General features: G+C 38.0%; 1 protein-coding gene across 1 annotated transcript; it reads right to left on the bottom strand.

Moving 5' to 3' along the window:
• Nucleotides 1-543: 543 nt before the first annotated feature.
• LOC137650840 (uncharacterized) lies at nucleotides 544-18,399 on the bottom strand. The gene is made up of 4 exons (XM_068383995.1): nucleotides 18,297-18,399; nucleotides 2,096-2,233; nucleotides 826-973; nucleotides 544-706 (listed from the first exon to the last, which is right to left on the bottom strand). The coding sequence occupies exons 1-4, from the start codon at nucleotides 18,397-18,399 to the stop codon at nucleotides 544-546; spliced, it is 552 nt and encodes a 183-aa protein (XP_068240096.1).
• Nucleotides 18,400-20,908: the final 2,509 nt, after the last annotated feature.

The raw sequence follows: 20,908 nt of genomic DNA, 5'->3' as shown, positions 1-20,908 counted from the left end.
TGTTGACCAATCGTCGGTGGGCGACATTGACCAGAAGGTGGAAATGAGAGAGGAATTTTGCACCGAGGATTGGCAATGTGACGTCAGCAACGAGAAATTCCAATTAAATTTACCGTTTCCGAACGATAATGTGAGGTTCTCATAACCGTAGGTGGGTATCGCAGATCCATTGGCAGCTACCAAGCGGACGTCGGCACACGTAGACAGACTACGTCGTGTCCTGAAGAGTTCCCTTAGCAAAAGAGAACGACAAGCACCCGTGTCTGTCTACCAAAAATTGCATGCCCGTTCCTGCATCATGTAAAAAGAAAAGATTAAAAATAAGGGAGGCCACCGCCATGAGCGATGGCCTACTTACACGTTTGTTTGGCCACTGACAATCCTTGGCACATTTCTTCGCGGTTGCCCCGAATCTGAAGTGGTAGTACCAAATCTACGGCGGATGGGAGGTAGTAAGTGGCTGTAGAAGTCGTTGGTTGGGGTGCAAGCGATTGGTGGGTGGTGGGTGGTCCAGGCTGCTAATGAGGGATGCCTGAAAAGGGGTTATCTTTGATGGCTGGCTTGGTTTTTTGAAGACCCCTTTCGGCGGCTTTGTGGGGGGTCGATGGACGAGGTTGACATTAATAAATCGTCTTCATCATCCAGAAACGCGGACTCATCAGGATCTGGATCAGCCATGTCGTCATCTTCGTAGTTGCCACTTGTACTAGAAAGAAACAATTACGCTAAGTAATACCTGGCAATATCTACTCATATAAAGAATTAGATATATGTGCGTAGGTGAAAAATTTAAAAAACAAGTTTGGACTAGACTCTAGAGTGTACCTTCTTTTTTCGGTGCTGGTACGAAGGAACGTCAGAGCTTCAAAATGGACGTATTTCTTTTTCATTGAGGCACAGTCTCCACTCTTTGTTTGAAGGGATTTGAACATTGAATCCCTAATGTGCTTCCGTTTGAGCTTCATATAGTTCACTGTAATGAATAAAAGATCAGTTTGAGTATAAAACACGAATACGATGTTTCCTTAAAGAGTGTAAATATACATTCAAAGAGTACACTTATATACGCCCACAAGCCCCAATAAAAATGCAAAAGCAGGTTGGTTAGGTTAGGTTCAAAGTCTGGGTGAGTCACTCTTCTGTAATTTTTCCCAAAAACATTTTCATGTATTATAATACCTGTTGACCGAGGGAAATATTTTTATACCCTCTTCTGTTCTTCCGCAGATACCTAGCTTCAGGAAATTCCTTCACGGCTCTTCAGTTTGAATTCCATAATGGAAGAAGTACCATTGCTAAGATAGTTTTTGATACATGTGAAGCAATCTGGATTCTTTTGAAAGATATTGAAATGCCCGAAGTAACTACTCAAGAATGGCAAAACATTGCCGACACTTTTGAAAAGAAAACTAATTTTCCCAATTGTTTGGGAGCCGTTGATGGTAAGCACGTTTGTTGTATGAAGCCTCGCAGTTCTGGTTCAAAATTCTTCAACTATCGATGTGGGGTCGTACGGCCAAGAAGGTGATTCGACTGTTTTTCAATACACCGCTTTCGGATCAAAGTCATACTCGGAACAACTTAATATCCCACAACCTAAGCTCTTACCAGGCACTAATGATGACCCCCAACCATTTGTTTATATTGGAGATGAAGTCTTCAAAGTGCATACCAACCTTTTGTGATCCTTCCCTCAGCGGGAACTTGATTCTCGTAAACGAGTTTATAATTACAGACATTCAAGGGCCAGACGTTCAGTGGACTGCATTTGGATTATTGGCGAATGAGTGGCAGATTTTTCACAAACCGATCAAGGTTGCACCTGATTTTATAGATTCTATTGTCAAAGCATGTTGTATATTACACAATTTCATCAGACGAAAGGATGGAGTCAATTACTATGACTGTGACGAAGCTGAGGAGTCCCCATTCCGTGATGTCACTACCACCGGGCCGGCTCCTCGGCTTTTAGGAATTCAAGTTCGGGATTATTTTGCTGACTACTTTGTTGGAGTGGGTGCTGTTCCCTTTCAAGACAAATACCAGTATTGAAATAATTGTACCTCTGAAAATGTAAATAAATGCTGATACTTACTTTCCTTTGTTTGTTCTTCCTTGCTGAGGGAATCCAATTCCTCGTTGACGCCATTAGCTACAGTTACCCAGGCTTTATCTTTTTCCGCCCTATCTTTATATTGATCACAACCCTTGTCACAGATGGCAGGCTGTTGCTCTACCATAGAAATAATCAAAAAGGTTCACTATTGATATCTGTATATTATTAGGAATTCCTGAAAAACAGGAGTGTGAGCCAGAAAAGAAGTGCACCTGACGACTGCTTCAAAGCTACTGCAGATCAAAGTCATCACAGGCAGGGTTGTCAACTTTGGGTTGATAGCGAGCTGAGGGAATTATATTAAAAAATAGTTAAATACAGTTTTGCTTTTAGCGATAAATATTGCAATAGATAGTAATGCGTAATTATATAGTAATAGTATTACCTTGTTAGTTTAAAGTCACTTCTACCCATATTGGTGAAATTGGCATTAATAATGAAGCAATGAAAATATAAGGAAATAATAGGAGTAATACATGGAGATTTTCAACATACTTACATAGTAGAAATATATATATATATATATATATATATATATATATATATATATATACATATATATATATATATGTATATATATATATATATATATATATATATATATATATATATATATATATATATATATATATAACGGATTTTGAGCGAAGCGAAAAATCTATTTTTGGGTGAGATGGCCATGTCGTCCTGATGGAAGTTCCTATAGGGTAGCTTCCTAGGGTATATTACAACTACGGCGATATTCCCAGAGAATTTACCTAATTAGGGGTAGGCTCCCCTTTCAAGGGGTGCCAATCGTAAAAAATATTTCCCAAAAATACACTAATCAAGACACGCTAATGAAATTTTCAGGGATTATTAGCACTATAATAAGGCATATCCTCTGTAAGTTTTATCATCCTAAAGGGAAAATAAAGGATTTTATGAATAAAAATGTGAAAATCGGAGCTAGCGACTTAAAATTTGTTTGGTGACCAGTGAGAAACTAATGTCTTGAATTGAAATTCGCTCTGTAATTATGTTTGTTTATCCACCTGGAACAAGCAGACAAAGTTTTATCAAAATCGAACAGTAAATAAGCACACAGCAAGAAAAAAACGAGCATTAACTTTAGTGAAAGCCCGGCTGGTGATGGAGGGATACCTAGAAATAAATATTCACCAAAAATTAAAATTTCGATTTAGGGAAAAAACCTTCTGTGTTTTTCTAGGTATTATGTCACTTGATGGCCTAAAACATCTAAATATTATATTACTTAAGGCATAAGAGCAGGACAAGCAAAGAAATACACCCCTCTCCCGAAAAAGAAAAAACGAGAAATTACGATTTTTGTCTGATGACGAAAATATTGGATATAAAATCATAGTCACCCCTGAGCCCATTTTCTTTGATATCACTGATATGAGAAAACGACTTTGAACAGTTTTTAAGGGGTAAACTGAAAAAATTAGAAAATTACTAATGATATTTCGTATTTTTACTATTAACATAAGGGGGGCGTTGATGACCAGGGGGGGCATTATAGAGGCTGGAGATGAATTCTACACATATCACGGCCTTCTGATAGACAAAAGGAAGACTTTTAGCAAAGAAAAAAAAATTGGGAAAATTCACCCTCTGATCGTGGAGACAACCCTTAGGTACCCAGAATTCTAACTCCTGGAGCGAATAATCTGTGTTATAGTTTCATTTCTATTCCTGTCCTGCCATTTAACTCCTAATATTTTTCGGAGGGCTTTGTTCTCAAATCTACTTAATCTGTTGGATATGGTTTCATTGCCATACCATGATTCATGTCCATACTGTAACACCGATCTCACTAAACTGATATATAGCCTGATTTTTATATGTAATTTCAGGTGATTAGATTTCCAAATTTTACTCAACCTAGTCATTATTTGATTTGATTTATTCAATATTTCATTAAACCTATTTGATATTAAATGCATTCTGGTAAGCAAGCACTGCAAATCTTATAGTAACTGCTAATAAGGAGAGCGCCATCAGCATACTGTAGGTCACCTAATTTCCCATTACCAATGCAGTGCAATACTTCTCCACCATTCCCAACTGTTCTATGGTATACAAAATCCATGAGGAGGATAAACAACATGGGTGACAACATTCTCGTGGAGTACGCTGTTCACTGGAAATTCAATTGATAGGATTCCATTAACATTATCTTAGCACTTGTGCTATGGTCATGAACAGACTTAATCAAATTTACATATTTAAGAGGAACTCCATAATGACGCACACTATGAAAGGCTTTCTCATAGTCCATAAATGCCATCAAAATTAAATGATTATATTCTACACAGTTTCATAAGCTTCATACATTTGTAAATCAATCTAGGACATACATCTATAAATCCATCATTTAAATTCATACATTCCCAAAGAAAAAATTGAGCAAATGCGATTATAATTTAGTTAGAAACTTGATATTTTTGTTTATTGACGTGAAACTGATATGTGAATCAGTAACTCTGTCCTTTACCTAAAGTTATTCTTAGACTTGAAATGCTGATATTAAATCGAGTTTAGCTTCGAAACATAAAGGCTGCATGATAATCTAGTTGGATAGAAGGATGGTCCAATGGCCCTATTAATGAAATCAGTTTTTGCTTCCATACTAATTCATGACGTCATTCTTCTATATTCGGGGGAATATTTTGTAATTTTCCGACTCCGTATGTGATACAGAATTTCGTGTATTATGCAATGTGCTGCACCTTCTATCAGACTTATGCAAATGAGAAAGGGGATTCCCTCTTCTGCCCTCCAAGAAAGCCGTGTTTCCATGAAATTTCGGTTTCGGTAAATTTGTAACAATACAGTAGATCTTTATAAGAGGACTATTTGCATGCGAGATAGTTCCCTAGAAATGAGAGGTCATAAACGTTATAATTACTTCGATATGATTGCAGAGGGGATAACTAAGATATCTCCTGTTGTTTTCATTTGTATTACTAGTGTACATGACCCTTCAAAAATGATGGATAAATGAAGTCCCCTTAAAACTGTTTGGATCTATGGCGTCCCCTTAAGCTGTTTAGATATATGGAGTCCCCTTAAAACTTCTTAGATGTATGTAGATCCTTTAACACCTTATAGATTTATGGATTCCCTTTAAAACAGTTTAGATCTATGGATTCTCCTTAAAACTGTTTAGAGCTGCGGAGTCAGTCCCTTTAAAACTGTTCAGATATATGGAGACACCTTAAAACTGTTTAAAGCTATGAAGACTCCTTAATTTTTTTTAGATGTATGGAGTCCCCTTAAAACTGTTTATATCTATGGAGTTCCCTTAAAACTGTTTGGATCTATGGAGTCCCCTTACAAATGTTTAGATCTGTGTAGTCCCCTTAAAACTGTTAAAATTGATGGAGTCCCCATAAAACCTTTTAGATCTACGGAGTCTCCTTAAAACTGTTTAGCTCTATGGAGTACCCCTAAAACTCTAAAGATCTCTGGAGGCCCCTTGAAACTTTTTAGAAATATGGAGACCCGTTTAAAATGTATAGATCTCTGGAGTCCCCTTAAAATTGATTAGATTTATGAACGTCCTTTAAAACAGTCTAGAGCTATGGAGTACCCTTAAACTGGTTTAGATATTTGGAGTAACCTTCAAATGCTTAGATCTGTGGAGTCTCCTTAAGACTGTTTATATCTATGGAGTCCCCTTAAAACTGTTTATATGGAGTAACCTTAAAACTGCTTAGATCTATGGAGTCCCCTTAAAACTGTTTAGATCTATAACGTGTTAGTTGCTTTGATATCCCTTAAAAGAGTCATAATATTGATTTAAAATCAGTATTTCAGTATTTCCTCCCAGTTTGATGTATCGAAAACAAAATGAGGGTGAATCTGTACCTTTTTATCCTGGTCATTACCAAAGCCAACTGATTTCGAGGAAGAGTTGATTCACTGCATCCACAAGAGCTTGTCTTAATGAACAAAAGATTGTTGGCAATTTTTTCCGACTCAAATGAAAAGTTCTAATGCGATTTAACTGTTGATGTCGAGAATTGGGACAATCATGCAATCATGGGAGCTGAATTTCATGGCTCTTTTCGCATTTGCATTTTGATTTTCATTTTGATTTCAATCCTGAGGAACTTCTATGGATATGTTTTTTATTTGATTGGTTGTAACGTGGAACCAGAAGTATTTTTTTTTTGCTTTGGATTATTTCTAAGAAATATTAGATATAATCTGTCAGATTATTAATACTACGGTGAAGAAGAAAATTAAAATATAGATCTTTTACAGATATCAATATTGTCTTTATGGTCTTACGTTTTTGTTGACTTTATCACCACTCCACTCCTCTCTCTCTCTCTCTCTCTCTCTCTCTCTCTCTCTCTCTCTCTCTCTCTCTCTCTCTCTCTCACTGTGAATTTATATATTATATACAATATATATATATATATATATATATATATATATATATATATATATATATATATATATACATATATATATATATATATATATATATATATATATATATATATATATATATATATATGAGTGTGTGTGTGTGCATGTATTAAGCAAAACTCATAGAACCACGAAATTTTCTGATAATTAACATGAATAAACACATATCTGAGACCTTTGTCCTGTGGTGGACTAGAGGGACCTGCATTTATTGGTAGTGTATGCATGTATGTATGTATGTATATATATATATATATATATATATATATATATATACATATATATACATACACACACACACACACACATATATATATATATATATATATATATATATATATATATAAATATATATATATATATATATATATACGTATGTGTATATATATGTATATATATATTAATATATATATATATATATATATATATATATATATATATATATATATATATATATATAAAATACTAATATAAACATACAAAGATGATCCTATTATATTTACTATTTCAAAATGTTATCACAATATGGGTTTTAACGATTATACCAAGACTCTCCAGAGAAAAGGAAATGTCTGTTCTGCAGAAAATGTATGACAGACAGACGTTAACAATGATAACTTGTCTTTACAACTTGCAATTTAGAAAATTAGTAAATCTTCAGAGAGAGAGAGAGAGAGAGAGAGAGAGAGAGAGAGAGAGAGAGAGAGAGAGAGAGAGAGAGAGAGAGGGAGAGATGGTCAATTCTTCTAATATGATTAGAACTAAAGTTGTTATTCCATTGTTAAATTGATTTTCTCTGGTTAAAATGTTTTACTTTTCTTTCGTTATAAAACGGTTAATATAATATTACCTCATTTGCTGTCTTCTTTATATTAATGTAATGGATTGAATAAAGTTAACACTCCCAGATTATACACCGCTATTATTATTATTATTATTATTATTATTATTATTATTATTATTATTATTATTATTATTTTTTATTGATAGTTATAATGTAGTTTTCTTGACTTGCTTATCTTTTATCGCAAAGACATCCTCTTCAACGTTTACAACGCTTTCATAAGGCTGAATTCACCGGCTACAACATCAATTGCGCTCACAGCAGAGCCTCTACAACATTTACAACGCTACCTAAAAGCTCAAATCACTAGCTACAACACCAATTGCTCTCACAGCAGAGCCTCTACAACGTTTACAACACTAAAAAAAGGCTTAATTCATTGCCTACAACACCAATTGCACTCAGAGCAGACCCTCTACAACGTTTACAACGCTACCAAAAGGCTCAAATCACTGGCTACAGCACCAATTGTACTCACAGCAGAGCCTCTACAACGTATACAACGCTACCAAAGGGCTCAAATCTCTGGTTAAAATACCAATTGCACTCACACCACAGCCTCTCAAAGCTACCAAAAGGCTCAAATCACTGGCTAAAACACCGATTACACTCACAGCAGAGCCTCTGCAACGGTTACAATGCTACCAAAAGGCTCAAATCACTGGCTACAACACCAATTGTACTCACAGCAGAGCCTCTACAACGTATACAATGCTACCAAAAGGCTCAAATCACTAGCTAAAACATCAATTGCACTCACACGACAGCCTCTGCAGTGCTACCAAAAGGCTCAAATCACTGGGTGCAACACCTTCTACATTCACAGCAGAGCTACCACAACGCTCACAATGCTACCAAAAAGGTCAAATCACTGGCTACAATACCAATTGCTCTCACAGCAGAGCCACTACAACGTTTACAACACTACAAAAAGGCATAATTCACTGGCTACAACACCAATTGCACTCATAGCAGACCCTTTACAACATTAACAACGCTACCAAAAGGCTCATGTCACTGGCTACAACACCAATTGTACTCACAGCAGAGCCTCTACAACGTCTATAACGCTACCAAAAAGCCCAAATCACTGGCTAAAACACCAATTGCACTCACAGGAGATCCTCTACAACGTTTACAACGCTCCCAAACGGCTCAAATCACTGGCTACAATACCAATTGTACTGCAACGTATACAACGCTACCAAAAGGCTCAAATTATTGGCTAAAACACCAATTACACTCACACGACATCCTCTGCAATGCTACCAAAAGGCTCAAATCACTGGCTGCAACACCAACTGCATTCACAGCAGAGCTTCTAGAACGCTCACAACGCTACCAAAAAGGTTAAATCACTGCCTAAAACACCAATTCCTCTCACAACAGAGCCTCTAAAATGTTTACAACACTACAAAAAGGCATAATTCACTGGCTACAACACCAATTGCACTCATAGCAGACCCTCTACAACGTTTATAACGCTACCAAAAGGCTCAAATCACTGACTACAACACCAATTGTACTCACAGCAGAGCGTCTACAACGTTTATAATGCTACCAAAAGGATCAAATCACTAGCTAAATCACCAATTGCACTCACACCACAGCCTCGGTAATGCTACCAAAAGGCTCAAATCACTAGCTACAACACCAATTGCGCTCACAGCTGAGCCTCTACATCATTTACAACACTACCAAGAGGCTCAAATGACTGGCTACAACACCAATTGCATTCAAAGCAGAGCCTCTACAACGTTTACAAAGCTACCAAAAAGCTCAAACCACTGGCCACAACACCAATAGCAATCACAGCAGACCCTCCATAACGTTTACAACAATACCAAAAGGCTCAAATCATTGGCTGCAACAGCAATTGCATTTGCAGCAAAGCCTCTACCACGTTTTCAACGCTACCAAAAGGATCAAATCACTGGCTACAACACCAATTGCACTTACAGCAGAGCCTCTACAACATTTACAACACTACCAAAAGGCTCAAATCACTGGCTACAACACCAATTACATTCACAACAGATCCTCTACAACGTTTGCAACGCTACCTAAAGGCTCAAATCCTTGGCTACAACACCAATTACACTCACAGCAGAGCCTCTACACCGTATACAACTAACAAAATTCTCAAAACATTGGTTACACACCAATTGCACTCACAGCAGAGCCTCTACAACGTTTACACCGCAACTAAAAGGATCAAATCCCTGGCTACAACACCAATTGTAATCACAGCAGAGCCTCTACAAAGTTTACAACACTACCAAAAAGCTCAATTCACTGGCTACAATACCAATTGCTCTCACAGCAGAGCCTCTACAACGTTTACGACACTACAAAAAGGCTTAAATCATTGGCTACAACACCAATCACACACATAGCAAATCCTCTACAATGTTTACAATGCTACCAAAAGGCTCAAATCACTGGCTATAACACCAATTGTACTCACAGTAGAGCCTCTGCAACGGTTACATTGCTACCAAAAGGATCAAATCACTGGCTGCAACACCAATTGCAATCACAGAAGAGCATTTACAACATTCACAACACTACCAAAAGGCTCAAATTACTGGCTACAACACAAATTGCACTCACATCACAGCCTCTACTACTTTTACAACGCTACCAAAATGCTCAAATCACTGGCTAAAACACCAATTGCATTCACAGCAGAGCCTCTAAAACATTTACAACACTACCAAAAGGTTTAAATCACTGGTTACAACACCAATAGCACTCACACCACAGCCTCTACAACGTTTTAAACACTACCAAAAGGCTCAAAGCACTGCCTACAACACCAATTGCATTCACAGCAGAGCCTCTACAACATCTACAACACTACCAAAACTCTCAAATCACAGGCTAAAACACCGATTGTACTCACAGCAAAGCCTCTAAAACGTTTTCAACAATACTAAAAGGCTCAAATTACTAGCCACAACACCAATTTTACTCACAGCAGAGCCTCAACAACATTTACAAAAGGCTCAATTCACAGGCTGCAACACCAATTGCACTAACAGCAGAGCCTCTACAACGTTCACAACGCTACCAAAAGGCGCAAATCACTGGCTACAACACCAATTGTACTCACAGCAGAGCCTCTGCCACATATACAAGGCTAGCAAAAGGCTAAAATCACTGGCTATAACATCAATTGCACTCATAGCAAAACCTCTAAAATGTTTACAACGCTATCAAAAGGCTCAAATCACTGCTACAACACTAATAGTAATCACAGCAGAGCCTCTACAACGTTTACAGCGCTACCAAAAGGCTCAAATCACTGGATACAACAACAATTGCACTCACAGCAGTGCCTCTAAAACGTTTACAACAATACTGAAAAGCTCAAATCACTGGCTACAACACCATTTGTACGCACAGCAGAGCCTCTACAACGTTTACAATGCTACCAAAAGGCTCAAATTTACAGGCTGCAACACCAATTGCACTCACAGCAGAGCCTCTACAACGTTTGCAATGCTAACAAAAGGTGCAAATCACTGGATACAACACCAGTTGTACTCACAGCAGAGCCTCTGGAACATTTACAAAGCTACCCAAAAGCTCAAATCACTGGCTACAACACCAATTGCACTCAGAGCAGAACCTCTACAACGTTTACAATGGTACCAAAAGGCTCAATTCACAGGCTTGCAACACCAATTGTACTCACAGCAGAGCCTCTACAACGTTTACAACGCTACCAAAAGGCGCTAATCACTGGCTACAACACCAATTGTACTCACAGCAGAGCCTCTGCAATGTTTACAACGCTACCAAAAGGCTCAAATGACTACCTAAAACACCAATTGCATTTACAGCACAGCTGCTACAACGTTTCCAACGCTACCAAAAGGCTCAAGTCACTGGCTACAACACCAATTGCATTCCCAGCAGAGCCTCTATAACATTTACAACGTTACCAGAAGGCTCAAATCACTTCCTAAAACACCAATTGCATTCACAGCAGACTCGCTACAATGTTTTCAACACTACCTAAAGGCTCAGGTCACTGGATACAGCACCAATTGTGCTCACAGCAGAGCCTCTACAATGTTTACAACACTAGAAAAAGGCATATTTCACCGGCTACAGCACCAATTGCACTCATAGCAGACCCTCTACAACGTTTACAACGCTACCAAAAGGCTCAAATCACTGGCTACAACACCAATTTTACTCACAGCAGATTCTCTACAACGTCTATAACGTTACCAAAAGGCTCAAATCAACTGCTAAGACACCAATTGCACTCACAGCAGACCCTCTACAACGTTTACAATGCTACCAAAAGGCTCAAATCACTGGCTATAACACCAATTGTAATCACAGCAGAGCCTCCACAACGTATACAACGCTACCAAAATGCTCAAATCACTGGCTAAAACACTAATTGCACTCACACCACAGCCTCTGCAATGCTACCAAAAGGCTCAAATCACGGCCTGCAACACCAACTGCTTCCACAGCAGAGCTTCCAGAACGCTCACAACGCTACCAAAAAGGACAAATCACTGGCTACAACACCAATTGATCTCACAGTAGAGCCTCTACAACGTTTACAACACTACAAAAAGGCATAATTCACTGGCTACAACACCAATTGCACTCACAGCAGAGCCTCTACAACGTCTATAACGCTACCAAAAGGCTCAAATCACTAGCTAAAACACCAATTGCACTCACACCACAGCCTCGCAATACTACCAAAAGGCTCAAATCACTGGCTACAACACCAGTTGTGCTCACAGCAGAGCCTCTACATCATTTATAATGCTACCAAAAGGCTCAAATGACTGGCTACAATACCAATTGCATTCAAAGCAGAGCCTCTACAACGTTTACAGAGCTACCAAAAGGCTCAAACCACTGGCCACAACACCAATTGCACTCACAGCACAGCCTCCATAACGTTTACAACAATACCAAACGGCTCAAATCACTGGCTGCAACAGCAATTGCATTCACAGCAAAGCCTCTACCACGTTTTCAACGCTACCAAAAGGCTCAAATCATTGGCTACAACAACAATTGCACTTACAGCAGAGCCTCTACAACGTATACAACACTACCAATAGCCTCAAATCACTGCCTACAACACCAATTGCATTTACAACAGATCCTCTACTACGTTTGCAACGCTTCCTAAAGGCTCAAATCCCTGGCTACAACACCAATTGCAGTCACGGCAGAGCCTCTACAACGTATACAAATACCAAAATTCCCAAATCATTGGCTACAACACCAATTACACTCACAGCAGAGCCTCTACAATGTTTACAGCACAACTAAAAGGATCAAATCCCAGGCTACAACACAAATTGCAATCACAGCAGAACCTCTACAACTTTTACAACACTACCAAAAAGCTCAATTCACTAGCTACAACACCAATTGCTCTGACAGCAGAGCCTCTACAACGTTTACGACACTACAAAAAGGCTTAAATCATTGGCTACAACACCAATTGCATTCATAGCAAACCCTCTACAACGTTAATAACGCTTCCAAAAAGACTCGAATCACTGGCTACACTACCAATTGTACTAACAGCAGAGCCTCTTCAACGTATACAATGCTACAAAAAGGCTCAAATCACTGGCTAAAACACCAATTGCACTCACACCAAAGCCTTTACAATGCTACCAAAAGGCTCAAATCACTGGCTAAAACACCAATTGCACTCACAGTAGAGCCTCTGCAACGGTTACATTGCTACCAAAAGGATCAAATCACTGGCTGCAACACCAATTTTAATTACAGCAGAGCATCTACAACATTTACAACACTACCAAAAGGCTCAAATCACTGGCTACAACACCAATTGCACAAACATCACAGCCTCTACTACTTTTACAACGCTACCAAAATGCTCAAATCACTGGCTAAAACACCAATTGCCCTCACAGCAGAGCCTCTGCAACGTTTACAATGCTACCAAAAGGATCAAATCACTGGCTACAACACCAATTACATTCACAGCAGAGCCTCTACAACATTTACAGCACTACCAAAAGGTTCAAATCACTGGTAACAACACCAATAGCACTCACACCACAGACTCCACAACGTTTTCAACGCTACCAAAAGGCTCAAAGCACTGGCTTCAACACCAATTGCATTTCCAGCAGAGCCTCTACAACATTTACAACACTACCAAAACTAAAATCACTGGCTAAAACACCGATTGTACAAACAGCAGAGCCTCTAAAACATTTTCAACAATACTAAACGGCTCAAATTACTAGCTACAACACCAATTGTACTCACAGCAGAGCCTCAACAACGTTTACAACGTTACCAAATGTCTCAATTTACAGGCTGCAACACCAATTGCACTCACAGTAGAGCCTCTACAACGTTCACAACGCTACCAAAAGGCGCAAATCACTGGCTACAACAGCAATTGTACTCACAGCAGAGCCTCTGCAATGTATACAACGCTACCAGAAGGCTAAAATCACTGGCAATAACATCAATTGCACTCAGAGCAAAACCTCTAAAATGTTTACAATGCTACCAAAATGCTCAAATCACTGCTACAACAACAATTATACTCATAGCAGTGCCTCTACAACGTTTACAACAATACTAAAAAGGTCAAATCACTGGCTACAACACCATTTGTATGCACAGCAGAGCCTCTACAACGTTTACAATGCTACCAAAAGGCTCAAATCACAGGCTGCAACACCAATTGCACTCACAGCAGAGCGTGTACAACGTTTGCAACGCTACCAAAAGGCGCAAATCACTGGCTACAACACCAGTTGTACTCACAGCAGAGCCTCTGCAACGTTTACAACGCTACCAAAAATCTCAAATCTCTGGCTACAACACCAACTGCACTCAGAGCAGAGCCTCTACAACGTTTACAACGGTACCAAAAGGCTCAATTCACAGGCTGCAACACCAATTGCACTCATAGCAGAGCCTCTACAACATTTATAACGCTACCTAAAGGCGCAAATCACTGACTACAACACCAATTGTACTCACAGCAGAGTCTCTGCAATGTTTACAACGCTACCAAAAGGCTCAAATCACTGGCTACCACACCAATTGTATTCACAGCACAGCTGCTACAACGTTTCCAACGCTACCAAAAGGCTCAAGTCACTGGCTACAACACCAATTGCATTCCCAGCAGAGCCTCTATAACATTTACAACGTTACCAAAAGGCTCAAATCACTGCCTAAAACACCAATTGCATTCACAACAGATCCGCTACAACGTTTCCTACGCTACCAAAATGCTCAAGTCACCGGCTACAGCACCAATTGTACTCACAGCAGAGCCTCTACAATGTTTACAACGCCACGAAAAGGTTCAAATCACTGGCTACAACACCAATTGCATTCACAGCAGAGCCACTACAACGTTTCCAACGTTACCAATAGGCTCAAGTCACTGGCTACAACATTAATTGCGCTCACAGCAGAGCCTCTACAACGTTTACAATGCAACCAAAAGGCTCAAATCACTGACTGCACCGCCAATTGCATTCACAGCAGAGCCTCTATAACATTTACAACGTTACCAAAAGACTCAAATCACTGCCTAAAACACCAATTGCACTCACAGTAGATGCTCTTACAACGTTTACAATAGTACCAAAACACTCAAATTACTGGCTACAAATCAAATTGTACTCACAGCACAGCCTCTACAACGTTTACAACGCTACCAAAGGGCTTAAATGACTTTTTACAACACCAATTGCATTCACACTAGAGCCTCTACAATGTTTACAACGCTTCCAAAAGGCTCAAATCACTTTTTGCAACACAGATTGCATTCACACTAGACCCTCTACAACGTTTACAACGCTACCAAAAGGCTCAAATCACTGGCTACAACACCAATTGCACTCGCAGCAGGGTCACTGCAACGTTATAACGCTATCAAAAGTCTCAAATCACCGGCTAGAACACCAATTGCACTCGCAACAGAGCCACTGCGATGTTTACAAAGCTACCAAAAGGTTCAAACCACTGGCAATTCTTTGATTTTAGCCCTCTAAAGTAATTTGTATATTCCCTAGACACGTACTGAAGACAAAAAAAAAGTACTTTTAAGTTGTCATTTCTTAAAAACGATTATGGAAGGAAAAAGTTCACACTTGTTACAGATCATAAACCTTTATTACCCATATTGGTTTCAAAAGCAAGGTTACCTACTTTTCTAGCTGCAAAAATACAACGTTGCACAATAACATAATGAAAAAAAATATCAGAATGGTATTTATGGTATGTGTACATGGATAATGGCTTCATCATTATAACCCCTAAACGCTTAAAAATGACCTTGGCGATTCTAATGTCACCCTGGTTTGCTTCAATGAAGCATAATAATAACCTCTCTCTCTCTCTCTCTCTCTCTCTCTCTCTCTCTCTCTCTCTCTCTCTCTCTCTCTCTCTCTCTCTCTCTCTCTCTCTCTCGCCTGTTTACCAGAAACGTTCAACTTCTAAGCGAGTACCCAATATCCTGCTGAGGAGACAATTTAAACAGGAATATTCTTGAAATCGTTCTGTTCCATCACTTGATTATTTCATTAATTTCTGATCAACAAACTTGTTCCACGAGGATTAATGACAGAGAGGAGAGATAAATAGATGGATAGATAGATACATACATAGATAGTAGATAGATCGATTTAGAAAGAGAGATAGAGATTAGAATGGTGGTGGAAGCTTTTATCTACATATTATCTTGTCATTTCCTCAAAACATTCTCTCTCTCTCTCTCTCTCTCTCTCTCTCTCTCTCTCTCTCTCTCTCTCTCTCTCTCTCTCTCTCTCTCTCTCTCTCTCTCTCTCTTTCTCTCCTTATATTCCTGTATTCTTTTTGTGGTTATTGACGTCATCAGATCCGACATCTATTCGCTAAAAGTAAACAAAAGACCTTTATGTGTTTATTTAAACGGAAATATCTCTAAATTGATGGGTAAATAAGTGAGATTTGAACTTTGAAGGTAACAAGAAATCTCGTGAAAGCCATTTCTTTTAAATAAATGTGAGTCTTACTGAAGTTAGATTCTGTCAGGATAGACGTTTTCATACTAGAGATTATCATAATAATGAGTCAAAAGAATCACTGATTCTTATGTGAATAATAGTACTCCATTTAACGTGCAGAAGAAGCATCCACAGATTAGGCTATCCCATTACCAGAGAGAGAGAGAGAGAGAGAGAGAGAGAGAGAGAGAGAGTAAATGGCAAATGAGACAAGGATATAAATAAAGATGATACAAGAGACAACTGAATTAAATCTCATAAAAGATTTGAGGGAAAAAATCTTTTAAGTTGAGCTATTATTTCATCAAAGGTTTAATCATTTAATCTTCCCCTGACAGTGATGTGGTAGGGCGGGTTGGGGGAAGAGGAGGTGGATAGTAGCCTGTATAGGGCACCTTATACCGAATGCTATATTTTCCAAATAACTTTTCATGTGTGATATTCTGAACTACATACAAGAGAGAGAGAGAGAGAGAGAGAGAGAGAGAGAGAGAGAGAGAGAGAGAGAGAGAGAGAGAGAGAGAGCAAAATGAAAAATTAAATTTTGAATCATTGGCTAAAGATGTCAAGTTTTTAATAATTAATTCTTTTGTGGCTGATTTATCAAAAGTAATCCCATTCTCTCTCTCTCTCTCTCTCTCTCTCTCTCTCTCTCTCTCTCTCTCTCTCTCTAGATAGATAGATAGATAGATAGATGGTTCTATCCCCATTAACTTATGTATTAGAAACTTGGAGCTATACTAAAGCCTTAGAACATAATCTAGTTACAACTCAAAGAGCTATGGAAAGAATAATAATGGGAATAACACTAAGAGACTGAAAAACAGCATAACTAATGTAGGGGATATTCTAGCAAAAATTTAAGAAAAAGAAATGGACATTGGGAGGACACATAGTGAGAATAACAGATAATAGATGGACATCGAAAATAACGTTTATCCATGGAGTTTGCAAAACAAGCCGGGAAAGGAAGAGAAGACGATGGATTGACGAAATGAGAAAATTTCCTGGTATAATCTGACATAAAAAGATCATAAACAGTTGCAAGGGGAAGGACATGTCTGAGGTTCTTGTCCTGCAAGAAAATATATATATATATATATATATATATATATATATATATATATATATATATATATATATATATATATATATATATATATATATATATATAGATATATATGTGTGTGTGTGTGTGTGTGGGGGGGGGGTGTTATGTCTTTCTCTGTGTGTCCTCTTTGAATTACCTTTTCTTCCTTTCCCTTTCTTTATATGTTTCCTCCTTCCTCTGTTACAGTCCGGCTCTTTCTCTTTGTTTCGTTTCTTTGTCTCTTTCACTCTCCCTTCTCTTCTTAAATATCTCTCTTTTCTCGATTCCTCCTGTTTGCCAGATTTCCTCTCTCTCTCTCTCTCTCTCTCTCTCTCTCTCTCTCTCTCTCTCTCTCTCTCTCTCTCTCTCTCGTTCTGTGTTTGCCTGCTTGTCTGTCAGTATGCCCGTGTCTCTTTCCTTCTCTTTTTCTCCTCTGTCTCCCTGTCCCTCTCTCTCTTTCCTGTCTCCCCCTCTCTCCTCCTGTCTCTCTCAGGACAACTCGTTTGTCGAAGGCCTTGAAATAAAGACGCAGAGATATTCCATCTTTTATCTTTTGAATTTACTCGGGTCCTTGACTGAAAAGATCGTGGCGGACGATAAATGTTATTTGAAATCTTCTCCAGGTTTAAAACTACACGAAATATTGCAATGTTATCACCCTGGAAGCGATGAAGGTCATGTTATGTGCACCTGTTTACGTATATGTTGACATTCCTCCTACATATGGTGGATGTCAGTTTATTTGTTTAGAGCTACGAAGATCTCTGTTGTTTACACCCGGAGAATTCTTCTTCTTCTTCTTCTTCTTCTTCTTCTTCTTCTTCTTAATTTCCGTGAGATCTCTTAAGAAAATTTCCATTGAAAATTAATGGAACTTCATACTGTATTGAATATTCATGATATTAAAGTTCTGATGCTGAAGGTCACGTTATAAGTTTCAATATGAATACGTAATTCAGCTTAGCAATAAGTTTCGGGTTTTCATTGGATGGCAGACGAAATTGTATGAGGGTTAGAAAGGAATCTGTGCATGTAATTTGATATATAGATTAACGTCAGATCCCAACCATATGGAATCGCGTTATTTCCGTAGATATGGTAGAAATATTGGAATGCATATGACCTATAAACAAATTAGCTTTGATATACCACTCATGTGGAGGAGGTCGAGGTAGGGGTTGCCAGAGGTTGACATATATGGTTGAAATACTAATCATTCGTAAATATCACACGTTTCATAATAGTTTAAACATGATTCTCGGTGTTATTCATCATAAGTATAATATTTTTATGAGTGTATATGGTTGAGTCCACTAAATAACTCATTCCACTTCACCTGACGGCGCAGAGAACATGGCAAGCGTCACATATTGTTCTTCCTGAAATTGAAAACATGTCAAAAAGATTAAGAAAAATGTTTCATTTGCGTCGTTTGCAAACTCTTCCGTCATATCTAAACAACCTTAACGATATGAAGTTCAACTTATCTCTCTCTCTCTCTCTCTCTCTCTCTCTCTCTCTCTCTCTCTCTCTCTCTCTCTCTCTCAATAAATTATGGAAACAGAGAAGGAATGGTGTATGCATACAAGGGACCTAATAATGAGACAATCACAAACAAGGAAGCAATTAAAGACCTTGGTGTAATGTTAAATAGGAATATGTTATGCAACGACCAAATAGCAACACTGTTGGCTAAATGTAAAGCAAAAATGGGAATGTTATTCAGACACTTTAAAACAAGAAAATGTGAACACATGATTATGCTTTACAAAACTTATGTACGTAGTACACTCGAGTACTGCAATGTGATATGGTACCCACACTACCAAAAGGATATTGCACAAATAGAGAGTGTACAAAGATCCTATACTGCTAGAATAGAAGAAGTTAAGGACCTTGACTACTGGGAAATACTGCAATTTTTAAAACTATACAGTCTAGAAAGGAGAAGAGAACGCTACATGATAATACAAGCATGGAAGCAAATAGAAGGAATTACTGAAAACATCATGGAGCTTAAAATATCAGAAAGAGCAAGCCGAGGTAGACTAATAGTGCCAAAAAATATTCCAGGTAAACTAAGAAAGGCGCACAGAACATTAATCCACTACGCACCAGCATCGATAATGCAGCGACTATTTAATGTGCTGCTAGCTCATCTAAGAAACATATCAGGAGTGAGCGTAGATGTGTTTAAGAATAAGCTCGATAAATACCTAAGATGCATCCCAGACCATCCAAGACTGGAAAATGCAATATACACCGGAAGATGCATTAGCAACTCTCTGGTGTATATACGAGGTGCCTCACACTGAGGGACCTGGGGGAACCCAAACAAAAAATAAGGCAATAAGGTAAGGCAAGGCTCTCTCTCTCTCTCTCTCTCTCTCTCTCTCTCTCTCTCTCTCTCTCTCTCTCTCTCACTAAATGATACTACTGTATCTTGGTCGGACTTGTTCACGCCTCGTTAGTTCCAAACATTAAGTTTGCCAACCAGCTTCCAAGCTCTCAGCTGTTGCCTTCAGTCCAACCAGGAAACTGAGAAACCCCTGTTAAGAATAAGTTATAATTCCTCGAATCATAAAAGAATCATGATGTTAGTTTATATGCAATTATATATATATATATATATATATATATATATATATATATATATATATATATATATATATATATATATATATATATATATATATATATTACTTATCAGTCACAAAACCGCACGTGACATATATTAAAGGGTAAAATCCACAGGAAACAGGAAAGGAAAAGACCAGGTACCAAGCGCTTTCGTGTATTACGTACACTTCTTCAGGGTACAAAGAAAAATAGAAAATAAAATCATACAATAAAGAAACCTAACAAAACTGAAATAAAAGCCACAAACCAGCAAAGCATCATCAATATGCTAAAATAACAAACAGTCGTTAAAAATGAATAAACAATTGTAGTTTAAAATAAAATACTAGTAATATAACAATCGTTAAACTAAATGTTTACATTGTACTTCCTTACAATTTCATTAACAAGATGAGTGTCTAGTTTAAAAAGACCAGAACTGAGATTTAAAATTTGATTATTAAAATATTTAATAAAAGCAGATTCAATAATATTTCTTTTAACAAGATTTTTACAAAATAAAATCTCTGAGGAGTTTTCCCAGTCAATACAGTGGTTAAAATCGTTCATGTGGACAAACAAGGCACTAGACATTTGTCCTGTCCTAACTGCATATCGATGTTGTTTAATTCGGTTGTTAAGCAATTTTCCGGTTTGACCTACATATTTCTTGTCACAACCAGTACATGGAATTATGTAAATAGAGCCACTATTACAATTTGGAGAATTATTTATTAGGACATTCTTTA

The sequence above is a fragment of the Palaemon carinicauda genome, chromosome 12, assembly GCF_036898095.1.
Source record: "Palaemon carinicauda isolate YSFRI2023 chromosome 12, ASM3689809v2, whole genome shotgun sequence".
Classification (NCBI taxonomy): Eukaryota; Metazoa; Arthropoda; class Malacostraca; order Decapoda; family Palaemonidae; genus Palaemon; species Palaemon carinicauda.
Note: the sequence above shows the minus strand (reverse complement) of the source record. Positions and strands in the feature narration are given on the sequence as shown.